Below are 17,204 nucleotides of genomic sequence, written 5' to 3' on the forward strand. Positions count from 1 at the left end.
GTTACCATGGCGATCTACCCCGGTAACAAGTAATCCACCGTCGTAGTACAGAAAACCATGGGTTGAACCTGAAGTTACCTCGCTTACGCCAAATCTTGATTCGTAGTACAAGCCCCTGGTCACCTTGTTTACATATGCCTAGTGTTCCCCAAAGTTCGGATTTGGGGGTAGGCCTCTCTGTACACACAAGGAATGCTGAACACAGAATAATTCTTATACAGGATAAATGTGTTACATCTTCAATTTTCCCAACATTTATTGGCAATGGGGCTAATGTTGATTCATGTTCCTGACTGTGTTTCATTCAAATAAATAACCTGTGTAATGTAAATCTACAATTCAAGATGCATGTTTGTCCAGATCTTGGTCATGTTATTTTTCAGCAAGTTATTTAGAGCTAGCTAGCTAACTGAAGCCGAGTAGAATCAGGATATGGTTTGGTTGCTAAGCTGTAGCCTAACGTTCTACCCACTCAAGTCAATCCAGTTTGCTTCAACAACAGAAGTGGAAACAAGTAATGTTATCATTTCAAATGATATATAGTCAATCTGTTGAAAACAGTGTTGTGTAGACACAATAGATTTATTTGCACGTTTTTATTTCAAGTCTTCAACTTCGGTGTTTCAGCGAGTGCTGCTGTTGGCCATGTTGCGTTTTTGCTCCCCAGCTTCACTCGTTGAAAACCAACCAATCAGCGCGCAGCTCATCTAAATATTAATGAGCATACCATGAAAGGAGAAAAGCTAGTGTTTTTTCCCGGGAACATTTCAGAGGATCTGTCAGTGGGCATAGAACAGCACCCGGCCCATTTTCAACCCAACCAATGTTACATACCCTATTTGGAGACCTTAAGGAACAGTGTGCAATACCCCCAAAAAACAGTCAATTGCCCCTTTAAGTACACAAATCAGAATCAGAAAGATCAGAATCAGAAAGGGATTTATTCGCCATAAAGTTTGCACAGACAAGGAATTTGCTTTGGCAGGAAGGTGCATACAGTAAACATATAGAAATCTTAAATTTAAATATGTGGTCTAACTGTACTAAGGATACATAAACTAGCCATACTAAGTGGAATACAATTAAAATAAAATTTACAATAAAGTAAAATATAAGTTGCCAATTTACAATATAAAATACAATATAAAATACAAATATTACAGGAATTGAATGTAATGCAAAAAGTAAATACTTTTTAAGACATTCAGTCAGTGTTAACTCTTGGCCTTGTTGAGGAGGCCAACAGCGGAAGGGAAGAAACTGTTTGTGTGGCGTGAAGTTTTGGTCCTGATGGACCGCAGCCTTCTGCCGGAGGGGAGTGACTGAAACAGGGAATGTCCAGGGTGGGAGGAGTCAGCCACAATCTTCTTCGCTCATCTCATGGTCCTCGAGGTATGCAGGTCCTCGAGGGAAGGCAGATTGCAGCCAATCACCTTCTCCGCAGTGCGGACGATATACTGCAGCCTGCTCTTGTCCTTGGCAGTGGCAGCAGCGTACCAGGTGGTGATGGAGGAGGTGAGGATGGACTCAATGATGGCTGTGTAGAAGTGGTTGGATTTCTTCAGCTGCCGCAGGAAGTACATCCTCTGTTGTGCTTTCTTGGTGAGGGAGCTAATGTTCAGTTCCCACTTGAGGTCCTGGGAGAGGATAGTGCCCAGGAAGCGGAAGGACTCCACAGTGTTGACTGGGGAGTCACACAGGGTGATGGGGGTGAGTGGGGCTGTGTTCTTCCTGAAGTCCACAACCATCTCCACTGTCTTGAGAGCATTGAGCTCTATGTTGTTCTGGCTGCACCAGGTCACCAGGTTGTCTGCTTCCCACCTATAATCAGACTCATCTCCACCAGAGATGAACCCAATGAGGGTGGTGTCGTCCGCAAACTTCAGGAGTTTCACGGACATATGACTGGAGGTGCAGCTGTTGGTGTACAGGGAGAAGAGTAGAGGAGAAAGGACGCAGCCCTGGGGAGATCCAGTGCTGATGGACCGGGGATCAGAGACTTGTGTTCCCAGCGTAACGCACTGCTTCCTGTCAGACAGGAAGTCTGTGATCCAACTGCAGGTGGAATCAGGCACGTTCAGCTGGGAGAGCTTGTCCTGAAGCAGAGCGGGGATGATGGTATTAAAGGCAGAGCTGAAGTCCACAAACAGGATCCTGGCGTAGGATGCTGGGGAGTACAGGTGCTGTAGAGTGAAGTGGAGGGCCAGATTAACTGCATCGTCCACAGACCTGTTGGCTCTGTATGCAAACTGCAGGGGGTCCAGTAGAGGGTCTGTGATGGATTTAAAGTGAGCCAGCACCAGGCGCTCAAAAGACTTCATTACCACAGAGGTCAGGGCGACGGGTTTGTAGTCATTATGTCCAGTTGGCCTGGGCTTTCCTCAAATCTGAGAAATGGTTGAATGTAAGATGAAAAGTAGATTTATTGTGAATATTTGAAATGGGCATGCTTGGCTAATTGCTATGGCTTCCTCAAATACTGCCTCTCTTGCTCTACAGCGCGCGTTCCTCATCCTGGCCCTTGACACACAAGCAAGCTTGGCGAAACGCACATACAAGGCTTTCTGGAAAGGGTGGGCTGAGCAAGCCCCCACCCTCACTCCTTGGCTTTTAGCAAAAGCCATTGTGGATATTGGTGTAATTGCATTCCAGATTTTGTATGCAAAATGGTAAAAGGAATTTGGCATTCACCAATGTTTAGTTATTTGGGATTTATTCCTGGGTAAAAACTGCATTTACGCACACTCAAGAGCACTCTCACAATTGACAGCTAACATGTTTGCGCAAAATAAGTTGGCCTCGTTATACCGTTTTCGTCCGTTCTAATTTAAAATCGAATATTTCTCTCCTTTATAATTTAGCAACTAATTATTTCCATTATTTTACACATAGTTATTTGTTTGTTGATTTTAATAAATACACACTACACTTACGGTGCATGTTGTGGAAGAAATTTAGATTTCCTGTGTGCTTACATTATTCACTAATCAAGAGAACTCGTCATTGGATACTAGTTAGTATGTTCTCATGTAAGCTTGCTATTAATAAGAGTAGATTGTGTCTATGTGTCAGGGTTAATAGATGTTTGAGATCAGGAGAAAGTACTGGCTAAATATTCCTTGTCATGACTACAATGAGAGCTCCAACTATGAAATCTTTAGTCTGAGTGGTCATGTGTTGGGAGCTGTGAATCTCTTTCTCTGAGATTGTTGTAATGTCATTACTGCCTGACAATCACTATCTATGTTTACATTCTTGTGCCCTATAAAAGATGGTCCTCCGGCCTTCAGAGCGGAGAGAGACATGATTGAGACCTAAGCCTGGTGTTGTGTTGTCATTTATTGTCAGAGGTCTGGTTTTCTCTCCCAATCTGCAGATTGATAAATACTTAATAAAATCCAGAACTAAACTGAACTTAGTCACTCCGTTTATGAAGAGACGGATAAAACACTTTCTTCATCAGTGTCCACTACAGCGGAGAGGCGCGGAGCAATTAAACCGGGGGTTGATGCTCGTGTAGGGCATTGTGGGAGCGTACGCGAGCGTCAGCGCCCTGTTTCATTGAAAATGGATTGGAAGCCGACGCTGTAGTGGACACGCACTGTTACACTTCCGTTCATTTGTAAAGCACTTTGGTTTACCATTGTGTATGAATAAGGTCTATATAAATAAACTAGCCTTGCTTTGCTTTCAATTCACATCACTTATGTTAACGGGGAATAGATGTGGAGAGATTGCTAGCTTGGATGTTATCTTTACGTATACGTTGTCAGCTAGATAATCATACTATAGCGTCAGCGACCTTGGGTACCCAACATGCAGTGCAGCATACCAAAAAAGGGAAAGAGTTGTGGAAAATAGTCATTGTGTTTGTTCAGTTAAATGTGTGTAATGTTAGTTAAGATAATCCTATTGGTCACTCTGATTTACATTTACATTTAGTCATTTAGCAGACGCTCTTATCCACAGCGACTTACAGTAAGTACAGGGTGAAGTGGACACAATATCATTTGGCGACCTTCAGATTACTAGCCCGATTCCCTCACCGTTCAGCCACCTGATTCCTGATTGTGCATGTTGTGTAGATTAATGGCATGTCAGAGCCTAACAATGTTTGGGCATTATGAATCTGGCTGCCCTGACCAAGCCCCCACCTCTCACTCCAGAGACAGTTGGTAACCGAGAGGTGCAAGTTAAACATAGTCATGCATTAAGAGTATAGTAAAAAATTGAGACTAAATGTGTAAATGGATGTTGAAACTAGGTGCTCGAGTACTGCAGTCAGATTTGACGAGATTGCTACCGTGGATGTTATAGTAACAGTTCGGTTAGAAAAGCGGTGCAGGGGATTTCAATTGTTGTGGTAATTCAGTTAAATGTGTGTAATGTTATTGTATATTAGTTAAAATAATGCTGTTGGTCACCTTGATTGTGCATGTTGTGTAGTTTCGGACCAGAGAGTCTAACCATGGTCTTCGAGTCCGCTGTACTCACACCAGTTACACTCGCAAGCATCTGAACATGCTCTCTGTCCTAGCCCAGTTGTCTTTATGATTCGTGTCACTTGTATATTGACATAGATTCAGGACCTAGATCAACTCAGGAAGAGTTACCATATCCACTGTTTTCTTGCCAAATCGGGGACATTTGAAAACAGTGTCGCAGGTGAAAATATATTGATAGTGGGTGGCAGGTTTTTGGGCTACTTCTACACCTCATGCGGCTGCCGCATTTGTGCCTTGGGGTGACCTGCACTGGGAGAGAGGGAAATAGCACGGATGGGGAAAGTGTGTGGTGTAGCGGGGTTTCCTCGTGTTAAAATATAAATACTTAATTTATCATAAAGTTCGACGTTGAAACGTCCAGATAGTGTCGCGATCACTATAAAGTTGAATCTTGGGGATTTGCTTGGGGACGTCCTTTGGAACGCCAATCCCGATGGCATTCATGCCATTGTTGGTTTCGCTGGAGTCTAAGATTGATGGTCATCTTACAGTTTTATACAGTTCAGAGTTCGAGGGAGGACCTGTCTGGGGTCAGACGTTGATTGGGGGAAGCTGGGTTGTCAACTCCACCCTCCTTCCTTCACACCTACCAAAGGTGTGGTCTGGTCTCTGGCTGGTTCATAGAATTGTTCAAATATTGTTCTGGACATCTTGGTACTGTTACAAAATATAGTTGAATGATTGTTTTATTATGAGAGCTTTGTGTACATACCAAGAATGACGTGGTTATCTTTCAGTAAGAAGGAGTAGTTACTAGAATCAAGATTTCAGTGAACACAACATTAAAACAAAGTAACAAAAATGACACAAATATCCCTCTCATAATTCTCCACATTGTACTCTCGTGGTAAAGGTGAAGTCTGAAGAACTTTCCTCAGTAATGTGTAGGGCTGCAACTAACGATTATTTTAGTAATCGAATCTTCGATTAATCGATGAATCGGATAAAAAAACTAAAAAGCATTAATTTCCAACCCTTTATTCAAAAATAGAACTGACAGTGCAAATTCACAGTGCAAAAAATCTTCAGAATGTGCACAAACAGGCACACCATTTTGAAAAAGTTATTAATATTAGCGTGGATTTAATGCTATTTTCAGAGATTAGCAATTTATTTGAGTTTTGTTTAAAACATTTTTGAAAATTGAAAGGTTATGGAAGTAGGCCAGACTTTATTAGAATAATCTGGTGTATATGTAAGATTTTTTTGACACAAATTTGAAAAAAGTTAAGATTTGTGAGGATTAAGCTATTTTCAAACATTAGTGATTTTCTATCATTTTATTTGAAACTTAATTGAAAAAGTAAAGGCTGTGGAAGTGTACCAGACATTCAGATACTCTGGTGTCTGTTTGAGGTTTTATATTCATACGAATATTATAAAACCCACACAATTTTTTTAAATGGTGTGGGTAGTTTTCACCCGGTCCCTAACGCGACGCTGCAAAGTAGCGTCTTCAGAATGGCCGTTTATCAATCCACGTTTTTTTCCGTTCTTGTGTTCTTGCGAACTCGTTAGACGTCATCTTTCGTTGCTCAGTACGGTTCCATTCCAAAGAACACAAGTCACCAAGAATGCCAGCGAGAACGCTTCTGATTTCCCAGAAGTCCTTGCGGACTTGCAAGACCATTCTCGCAAGGAGGCTTGCGAGAACGTTCTTCAAAAGATTCTACTTGCATTCTCAGCATTCTTCGGATTGATAAACAGCCATTGTGAGACGAATGTTGAATATGAAACTAACTTCACCTCGGTCAAATAACACACCTTTTCGACATAGTTAGTGTAAAATGCTGCACACCTTGGATGACTTAAACGTACTGATTTCTCCACCATGTGTTTCAGAACAACGTCACTCAACAACGTCTCTCCGATGGTCTTTTCTCTACCTCCGCTCTGCTCTGCGAACAACTACACTTTTTTATATACTCAAACATCTCCGCAATTTATAGAGTGATGTAATAATCGCGCGACACAACGAATCGATAATGACATTTGTTGCCAACGCTTTTAATAATCGATTTTAATTGATTTAATCGATTCGTTGTTGCAGCCCTAGTAGTGTTTCCTCACTTTCATGAAGTAATTGTTGCTCCGTGTCTCTGTTCGGTGGTAATAGGAAGCAGCATGATTAAGTAGTAACCCTACTTACAGTAATGAGTAACCCTTGTATTTTAACTATGGAGGCATCTATTGGAGAAATTTCTCCGTTGTACACCCAACAAATATTGGGCAAGTTTTCAGGCATTTTGGGCTGGTTTTGAGCACTCGTTGGGCTGGAAATTTTTGCTGGACCTGGCAACCCTGAACTCGGGTGTGATGTCATTCAAAGTCCTTAATCAACGCTTTTAAAGAATATATCTTTGCATGATGGGCCTTACCAGAGCACAGGTGGCATTGCAGAACACGCTTCAAAGTTGTCACTTTCAAAAGGGTGAAATTTTGAACCCATCAGGCCAAGATGTCTGAAAGTTGGTATGCATGCCTTATTGCTCATGGGGAACAAAAAAGTCTCAAGAACCCATAATATCGGCAGCATGGAAATTTCTCTACAGTGGCAATTTGTGAAGAATAAAAAAAAAGACTGAAATCAGCCATTACTCCAATTGTCTTGAAATGTTGTGTACATGTATGTCAGTATCATGTCAATTTAGCAAAAGTTTGCAATGTTGAGGAGGAACCTGCTGCTGCCTGCTGTTATATTTATTTTAGGGCTGTGAAATGATTAAAATTTTTAATCAAATTAATCACAGGTTTCTGTGGATTAATCATGATTAATTACATATTACCAATTTTCCGAATTTTTGTCAATAGTGTGCATCTTTGATTTTGCGGTACCTTGATGTTCGAGTCACCCGTTACCACTCGCAAAACTTTGGTGAACCCCTCGTCCTCAACAATATCAATTGGTCTACAGCTTTTTGCAATACATTTGGCAACTGTGCTAGTCACCTTGTCACAGGCAGACTTAGTGAGGGCCCTACACTGTTCAGTGAGGGTGGTTTGGCGCATTCTACTTGAACTCCCCTCGCATGCTTCGTGTTGAGGTGGTATAGGTTACTTTAGGCTGGTATTGCTTTGGTGAAACGATAACATTCAGTCATTTAGCATTCAGTCATTTAGCAGACGCTCTTATCCAGAGCGATAACGTCTTCCCGCAGAGCAGGGCTCCAGACTAACTTTTTTTACTAGGAGCACAGTAGCCCCTGACTGAAAATTTTAGGAGCGCAAGCAGAAAATTAAGGGGCACACCTTATATTGACCTGCAATGCATTTATTAATGTAACTGGAGAGGGTACAATTCAGTGGCAAATTTAGATCTTTTTAGGAGTGCTCAAGCACTCCTAATATTTTTTTAATATTTTCTTAAATATATTGTTTATTATCATTTGATGCTGGTAGTTCATGAAGAAAGGGACATCCTTAGTTTTTTTATTCAATATTTTGCATAATAATACATAAATGTATTAATTGTTATCCAGTGAAATTAGGGATTTATATTAGCAAGGGGGTTTACGTTTAGCACTTTTGCAAGGCACTGTATTCATGTCACATTCTCATTGGGGGCTGAGCACCCCTAAAGGTCTGATCCTAGATCACCCCTGCAACGCACCATATAATCTTGGATTTAAATACATTATTTAATGTGACATTACGTACTGTACATGCAAGTCTTAGCTAAATGACTTAAATGTGTGATGCACTTTTCGATCAGTCCTTCGACACCACAACACAATACTTGCCGAGTATAACAGCGCAACAGCTCAAACACAGGCAGGGATACAGTAGCAACGCTAGTGCTAAATAAGTATTTAGCTGCTAGGCTCCATGACGCCGGGTAAGAAGGGCTCGTGAAACTGCTCACCAAAAGAACGAAGGAGCACCCGCTTGTCTGGCAGATTAAGACATGTTTGTAGGAACCTAGCGAAAAATTGTGGTTATTACGTTAAATGCGTTAAACAAAAATAACGAATTAATCCTGTAATTTAATAATAACGCGTTAACACGTTATTTAACTAATTTATTTATTATTATTTCATCGTCTTTTAAATTACAATTCCAAAACACTGAACATGCACAGGGCAGCCATTTTAGTTGTTATAGCCTACTAGTTTGTATCATAGACCTTGTGCCAAACTGAGTGACGTTTACAGCGCCTGTTAGCTCTGTCAATGGACCGAGCGGGGATTGGCTTTTGGGGATTGACATTTTTGCATTTTAGCAGACGCTTTATCCAACGCGACTTCCAAGAGAGAGTTTGAGCCCCAAATCTTTTCTCAAAAGCCACAAATCTATTAGATTTGGGTTGTCATATTCAGCAAATATAACAATATGTCCGACAAAATGCTTATATTACATTAACCCATTTAGGCCTAAAACGCCTGCTAAAAAACACATTTTAATGCCTAAAGACTTCTCTGTAAACCCCCTCCCAAAACCTGAGGGTTTTCAGAACATTTTTTCAAAATGTGTCAACGCCTACTAAAACCTTAATTTCTCAGGCTCTATAGCAGATAAAAACATGAAATAAAAAGCATTTGAGAGCATACTATTTTGGCTTTCAACTTGAATGACTTTCTTGGCCATAATCTTCAACTTCATTTTTTCCAAATCAATAAACAACAAAAACTCGAGAATATTTCGAAAATCAGTACAGATCTGTTTTTATTTCATAATTTCATACTTTTGAGGTACCAAAGTGAACATTGCAGAAACAAAGTTATAGAACCCCCCCCCCCCCGAAATAAAACTGAGGGTTACTTCTGCTTTACATTTAAAAATATATATTAAAATTTATTTTAAATGTTTTTGCTGCATTATTTGGATGTCACTAATAAAATACATCAAAAAATAAATAAAAGCATTTGAGAAACCAAGGCACTAAGAAAACATAGCACTAAGTAACTATATTCACAACTTGCTGAGTGTAGAGATCAACAGAACAGTACAGTGTCAACTCATACATTCAACTCAAAACAACTCATCATTCACTGTCGAGTGCTGCGGTAATGCTTTCCGAAGCACTCAGTGTGCAGTGGCAAATTGCACTGTAAGCAGCCATATACTGTTGCACCAGGATGGGCCTCAGTGCCACTCTTCGACAGTGAACATTCCCTGCAGACCTTTCTCTTGTCGAAGATCTTTCCAAAGTCATGCTCGGCTGAGGCTGCCACAGGTGCTGTGGCACACTGAGGAGCACTCTTTGCTGTCACAGGGGTGACAAGTTCCTGTGCAAGGTCCCTCTGCCACTCTTTGTAGCCAACTTTGTATGCTCCAGCACTCCTTGCAGCAATGAAGGAATTGTAGCAGCTGACCGACAGGAAAAAGGAAAAGAGCCTCCGCCACCATTTCTTGGACCGATGCTGGAACTGATAGTAGCTCACCATCTGATCCAGTAGATCGACCCCCTTCATGTTCTTCTGATAGTCAGAAAGGCACGCTGGCACTGTGACCTCTGTCTGGATGTCTCCCCGTCTTCTCCTGACAGTCTCTTTTGCCACGGGCTCATGGTAATTTGATAGTACCAAGACGTCCTTTGTATCCCGCCAAGCACAGAAGGTCAGGTCATCCTTCTGAGACACTTACTGATGCTTATTCATTGCAGGTGGTTTGGGGATTCCCTTTCTGTTTGATTGAAAAGTGCCACATGCATACAGACCATGAGCCTTCAAATCTTCAAAAAGCTGCACCCCCGGATTAGCCTACCTCCAGATGATGAAAAATCTGTCCCTTGACATGGCTTGGGGGATGGTCGTCCGAAAAAGCCTTTTTCTGACGCCAGAAATCTCTCCGTGCTGGCAGATCAAAGATGCCCATGGCAAGACACAGTCCTATGAAGGTCTTCATTTCTGTAACTGTCACCGGTACCCACTTGCTGTTTGATGGCGTTGCGGTCCGCGTTTGTTCATCATACACATTTGTTTGTGTTACAAATTGCATCCTCATGTCATCCGTGAAAACGCGGGAGAATACCTGTATGGGTGTTACACCATCTTGAAGCTCCATCTTGACGCCTGGTTTGCGATTAAACGGGATCTTCTCACGTGAGTGAAAGTTGTCGGTCTTCCACTCTTCTTGGAAGCCAAGGAAATTGTGCGTATCCTCCTCTCCCTCTCGAAACATTTCTAGGATCCACTGTTCTCTATCTACGCGATTGGCTGGTACTTCTAATTCATCCAGTTTGTGATTTAGATTTGGTCCTGTGTCATCCTCTCTAATTTCATTAAAATCCGAATTATTTACCTCATCAATATCACTTCCTTCACTTGAATCAGCCATGATGGATAGCTAGCACGGTGTTTAAAAAACCAAAACATACTCCACGTGGACTCGGCTTCTTTCGACCTATCACAAAGCAGTTTATTAGTCACATGAGTACAAAAAAAAACCCCTCAGCGTCTGTGTCACTCACCCCAATAATATTATAGCCAATCACAGTGCATATAATTGGCAATGTGCCTTGAAAAAGACAACACCGCTCAAAATGACACAGACACGTTTGCCGGCTTTAATGGTAACTACTCATAGATGCGTGATCCGGTCTTAAAGGTAAACACGCACGAATGCGTTAACCGGTCTGTACCTGTGAAAAAAGCTGTTAAGCTCCAAATACTATTTCACAGTCAAATTAAAGTTTTTTGTTTTTTTTTGCTAGTGGTCTACATAGGCACCTCTAAATCAAGCCTTTTTCCCTTCATCTCTTACTAGTTTGACTAGTGGCCAGAGTTTGTTGCATTCCTCCTTCATGTTCGAAGACAAGTCCTCCAAAATCTTGAAGTTATTACGTCTAAGGTAACCAGACGACTTAGCATCTTTCCATATTTTGTCTCTGATGCTGCACAAGGTAAACTGAATGATAATGCCACGAGAACGAACCGCAGCAGATTGGGTCCAAGTCTGTGTACAATGTGAACAGCTTTTATAAAGAAACAATGAAGAATCCGGTGAAACATTCCCAAAGATGTGGATGACAACTTGTTTAACATTCTCAATGTTGGATTCGGGAACACCTGCAACTCGTAATTTCCATATCCATTTATATTCATCCAGTTCCAGACATGACTGGCGAAGAGCTTCATTTTCTTTCGTAACAGTGTCAACCACTGTTTCCAGCAAAGAAACTCTTTTGGTAACATTTTCGATTTGCCGAAGAACTCAAATGAGGAGAGGGAGTAAATGGAAACAGTATTCTCTTTAACCGACAGTTCCAAAGACTGAAGTCTTGCGAGGGATTCCTGTTGGAAGTTTCCATTTGACTTTTGGTGCAAAATAGAGGTTGGTGACAAGTAAATGACAATGCAGTAGACTGGGGACGCTGTTTCGCTGCCATTTGAAAAATGCATTGCCATTTGAATGAAGAGTCGAAACAACCTTGTCAATATGATATGCAATGTAATAATCTTTTATTCTACATTTTATTCTAAATAATTCAAACTGAATGGGGATTGCATTTTCATTTGCACATTGAATTGCAATTTGACAAATGCTTTACCATTTGAATTGTTGATTGCATTGCCACTTTACACATTGAATTCAATGTGCCACCTACGGTCTTCTTTTTGACAACCGTCTGGTGGTCCCACCGCTCAAGAGAGCCCAACACAAGGTCTTCTCCTGTCTGGCCCCCCAATGGTGGAATCAATTCCCCACCTCCATCAGGGATACTGACTGTCTTCCCACCATCAAGAAAAGACTCAAGACGTACTTGTACCGGGATTACAGCGGCACTTAGGAATGATTGGCTTAATGTTAGTTTTCCCCCAGGATCACAATGACTCTTATTGAGAGACTTGTTGCTCTTGTTGGTTTGTTGTAACTATCTTAAAATGATTGTACTCGTTGTGAAATATATTATTGTTGCTTGCTTTTTTCACAGGTACACTCTTGCACTTTTGAGGTTCTTGCTGTTTAATTGTAACTTGTCTACATGCTCTTATTATTCTTCCCTTTAGGACTTATTTGGTTTCACAATGTGTGCTACATGTTTGGCCACCCGCAATGTTTGAGTCTCGTTGATATGATCAGTGACCTATGCACTTTTGTAAAACTCTCTTGGAAGTCGCTTTGGATAAAAGCGTCTGCTTAATGCATAAATGTAAATGAATAAAAAGTCTAATAAACTTCCATATCACACAAGCAGCACATGTCTATAATGTATGAAATGTTTATGAATGGAGGGAAATATAAACAGATCTCTGAAAAGATGCAAGAAATGGGTGTCCAGCGGGAACACTCTGAGATCAGTATCCAGAGACTACTTTCGAAACATAATATTAGTAGAAAAGGACACGCATCAAATTCAGACCTTGAAATTGCTGTCTCTTGACTCGTAAATTAGGTAGTCTATGTAATATTTATCACTAAAGTTTATTATATTACACTGCATGCATGCACAAAGATTCCAAAGAACAAACAGTTTGCGAACAAGAGAATCACAGAAATCTTTCACAAAATGGTGAACAAATCCAATGTAGGAACAAATCATTTGAGAACGAGAGAACCCCTGAAAATTGTTCATGAATCTGTGAATGAATCATAACCAAAAGAGTTGAGTCCCTGCACGTAATCAAACCTCCCATAACAACCGGGGTGAGTGCACGCGTACCCGTGTGGCATTATATTTGTGCCCATCAGTGGCCTGATAGGCTTGAAGCAGGCTACAAAGGTGTAGTTGATGATCGGATGACACCAGCCGAGTGCTATGCCTGAAATAGGCTTTGCTCATTAATGGCTGTATTTGATAGTACTGGGGGTTTTGTAATGTTTGAACACAGAGTGCAAATTAGATGTGACACTCTTCAGACTTTAACTAATTATTTCATACATATTCTGTATAGTACCTTACAGTTTCTGTAAATGTTTTAGTTTGCCTATTTAATCTCTCCTCTACTGTTCTGTGCGCTGTTATATTATTCTCTACAGCTATGTACTGCAGTTCTCCAGACTCTCCTCAGCACGGTTTTGTGGTGAGCCAAACAGGAGGACACATGAATAGTGTGGTGCGCTGGGCTTGTGACCGGGGCTATCGGCTCATCGGGAAGGCTACAGCGGTCTGTAAAAATACCTCTTATGGATACTATGCCTGGGACTCACCTGTTCCTGCATGCCAAGGTGAGCTCATTTGCACTGGCATCCTATTGATCCTGTTTCTCACCTGGCCTATGTTTTCACCTTAAACTGCTTTTCCCCAGCCCCCCCATGTCTGCTATTGTTCCTGCCTCTGCCATCCAGCCCCAGACCCCATAGCTGTATTTATTCCCCACCTCTCTACCTTTTGCTCTCAAGCCCCAGATCTCCCTGTTCCTCTGGTTAAGATCTGCCTGCGCCTCTACCAGCCTAAGCCCCTCATTCCCCAAAGCTAAATCGGCCTCTGTCTGCCTCCAGTGTCTCAGCCTCATGTTAGTGTCAGAGCTGGCTGATTGAGGACCATGTCCTTTCAGGTGGAAACCACCAGAAATCAATCCCCTTTAATGTGTCAATTTCCACTCCTTCAGATTGCCTTGGCTAACTCTCCATTAGCATTTAGTGTTCAGAGTGCTGTCGTGTTCCACTCCCCGAATTGGGTTCTTCCAGCCTCGGTTCACTGCTGAAGGTGTCACGGCCCTTATGGATGCTGCTTTCTGAGCAACAGCAAATTTCACAGTGAGTGTGTGTGGTGCACGCAAGTGCCTCTTTTTACATGCGACGACCACATGTGCTCTCTCTCCAGCTGTGTCGTGTGGGGTACCCACTGCTCCAGCAAATGGAGGTGTGTTGGCTGCTGATTTCTCCGTTGGCATACGATTGACCTACATTTGCAACATCGGCTACCGATTGTCTTCCAAGGAACTGATGACCACAGTCTGCCAACCGGATGGCTTGTGGAGTAACCACAACAAGATACCCCGCTGCATAGGTAAGTGATGAGCTGTTCTCCCTGCCAGTTTAGTTAATCCTGCACGGATGTTTGTTTCAATGCTTGTTTATAGACCAATGCTAGGATGCACTCAGTAAGCAAGACCATGAAACAGTGACTGGAAACGCAAAGGATTTCTAGCACATGTACAGTACATTAAAGTTGTGTTAACTTTGTGACCCCATCTTAGTCATGGTGTGCCCAAGTCTGAGCTCCTTTTCACTGGACCACGGAAAGTGGAAGATAGTCAATGGCTCTCACTACGAGTACAGAACTAAGATAATCTTCACCTGCAACCCTGGCTACTACCGCCTCGGCCCAGCCCACATTCAGTGCCTGGCCAACGGGGCTTGGAGCTGGCGCAACGAAAGGCCTCGATGCAAGAGTGAGTAGGCAGAGTGGGCAGATGACTAACACACAGATGTCTCTCTCTACTGCGAATTTGTGCTCTTTCTAAAGACAAGAAAACATGTGCTGTACAATATGTGTAAACATTGTGACAGGAATGTGACCTTTGAGACAGTTTCTGTAATGGTGATAAAAAGATAATTCTAGAGCACGTGTCAAACTTAAGCCGGCAGTTTAACCCTTACGAAAAAGAAGTATACTTAAAATGGATAGTACACTTTTAGTTCACTTTTGATATACTTTTAAGAAGTATACTTAGAAAATTGTTCACTTTTGATTATTGCTGTCAAACGCGATTAATCGCATTAATGTCATAGTTAACTCGTGATTAATCGCAATTAATCACACATTTTTTATCTATTCTAAATGTCCATTGATTTCTTTTCGTTTTTATAAATTATTTTATCAACATGGAAAAGTGGATCGGACTGCTTAGTACAAATGTTTTTGTGTTATGAGGCGATGTCGGTCTTTAAAGAGTACAAAAAGATAAATATGCCAAATTTTGTCTCCAAGAAAACAGCAGATTGTCCAAGAATTAAAAGGCGGACAGCAATTGCAGCAGAATATCTTCACAAAAGTTACATCTTAAACATTGTTACATCGTAGTTACAACCGGCCCTTTGAAGGCAACCATAATGCTGATGTGGCCCTCAGTCACTGCGTTTACATGATGGTATAAATTCAAATCTAGCTTTATTCGGATAATGCGAATTTTTGGGCCAACTGCTATTATCCGAATATATATGGCAGTTAATAAACAGAATCCTTGGCCGAAAGCATGTTATTTCCCATTACGATACGTGGCGCTGTTTTCATTACAACTAGTGGTGATACAGCCCTTTCCGCTTGATCTCTTCACCACTACCAATACCAACATCAACATTTCGAGAAAGACGGAGAGCAAGGTGAAGCTACGTCCCTCTACATTTCGTGCATGATGACAATAGGAGTACTGCGAATGCAAATGGCGCTATTGGCTCGCGTTGTTTGTTTGTTTCTGCCGGGCCGGCTCCCGGCAGCGACAACTTATCGTCTTTTTCGACTTCCAGGTCACAACCTGGGAGGGAGGGCTGCGGAATCTCAAGCATGCGCAAAGATGCAGAGTCCAGTTCATTGTCCAATTCACAGTTTGCAAGCATGCGATGTCCGATTTATGAACCGACTCGGATCAAGTTATCTCGGGGTGTCGATCGGATCGTAGTCGGACCGCATTTGTTCGAACAAAGGTGTTTACAAGAAACTGATCCTTTTATTTCAGTCCAAATAAGCCAGTAATTCAATTCCATGTAAACGCAGTGAGTGAAAATGAGTTTGACACTCCTGTTCTAGAGCAGCGGTCCCCAACCTTTTTTGCGCCACGGACCGGTTAATGTTGCAATATTTTCACGGACCGGCCTTTAAGGCGTGGCGCATAAATACATCAAATAAAATGATACGACCGGCATACAAACGGTGGCATTTTCTAAATACTCCAAAGGCTTGTCTTCTAATGCAGGGTGCTTGGTCTCCAAGTGGCGAAGCAGTTTTGAAGGCTTCATTGCCTCATTGGAGAGCCGCTCGCTGCATATAATGCAGAGCGGGCTTGGTGCACGGGAATCACCTGTTGCGATGAAGCCATATTTTAAGTAGGACTCCTGATAGTGTCTGTTAAATGCAGCTTTCTTTTTCTTGGAAGTCGTAGGCTCTTCTTCCGTCTCCTCACTGGGCCTTTTCCCCTTCCCAAAGAAACTTTCTAAAGACGTTTGTTTTTTACTCATTTTGTTAGCAAGTTGTAGGTTTCATTTGAGCGGCAACTACCGAGTAACCGAGACAAGCTACAAGAGTACGTGATAGACGGATGTAACAACCAGAGGGAATCCGGTCATTTTTCAAAATAAAACATTTTTCTTTTTTTTATAAAACTGAAATAATGTAATTATTTATTCTTTCTCTGCGGACCGGTACCAAATGACCCACGGACCGGTACCGGTCCGCGGCCCGGGGGTTGGGGACCGCTGTTCCAGAGGGTATAAAAAGGGCATTGATTGACTGATCTAAGTCAGAGACAGGAAGGGAAAGACCTGCAAGCCACTCAACTCTGAGATATAATATGTATCCTAAAATACTCATCCTATCCTATAGATCAGAGGTCTTCAACTCTGGTCCTCAGGGACCCCCTGTCTTGCACGTTTTAGATGTTTTCCTGCTCCAACACACCTGATTCAAATCAATGGGTCGTTATCTAGTTATGCAGAAGCCTGTTAACGACCATTCATTTGAATCAGGTGTGTTGGAGCAGGGAAACATCTAAAACATGTAGGGCAGGGGGTCCCTGAGGACCAGGGTTGAAGACCTCTGCTATAGATATTTATCCTGTTACTATCTCCCTCTTTTATTTCTCTCTTCCTTCTACAACA

The 17,204-nt window shown here is 41.9% G+C and overlaps 1 protein-coding gene across 1 annotated transcript in view; it reads left to right on the forward strand.

Moving 5' to 3' along the window:
- Positions 1–13,426: 13,426 nt before the first annotated feature.
- LOC146300668 (CUB and sushi domain-containing protein 3-like) overlaps positions 13,427–17,204 on the forward strand; it is a gene marked incomplete at its 3' end in the record, with an annotated part of 38,526 nt that continues 34,748 nt past the window's right edge. Inside the window, exons 1-3 of the mRNA XM_084667276.1 lie at positions 13,427–13,613; positions 14,212–14,397; positions 14,588–14,782. Of these exons, the coding sequence (XP_084523402.1) occupies positions 13,427–13,613; positions 14,212–14,397; positions 14,588–14,782 (568 nt within the window). The remainder of the gene's footprint in view (positions 13,614–14,211; positions 14,398–14,587; positions 14,783–17,204) is intronic.

The sequence above is a fragment of the Hypomesus nipponensis genome, chromosome 2 (genome assembly GCF_054491055.1).
Source record: "Hypomesus nipponensis isolate SF chromosome 2, ASM5449105v1, whole genome shotgun sequence".
Classification (NCBI taxonomy): Eukaryota; Metazoa; Chordata; class Actinopteri; order Osmeriformes; family Osmeridae; genus Hypomesus; species Hypomesus nipponensis.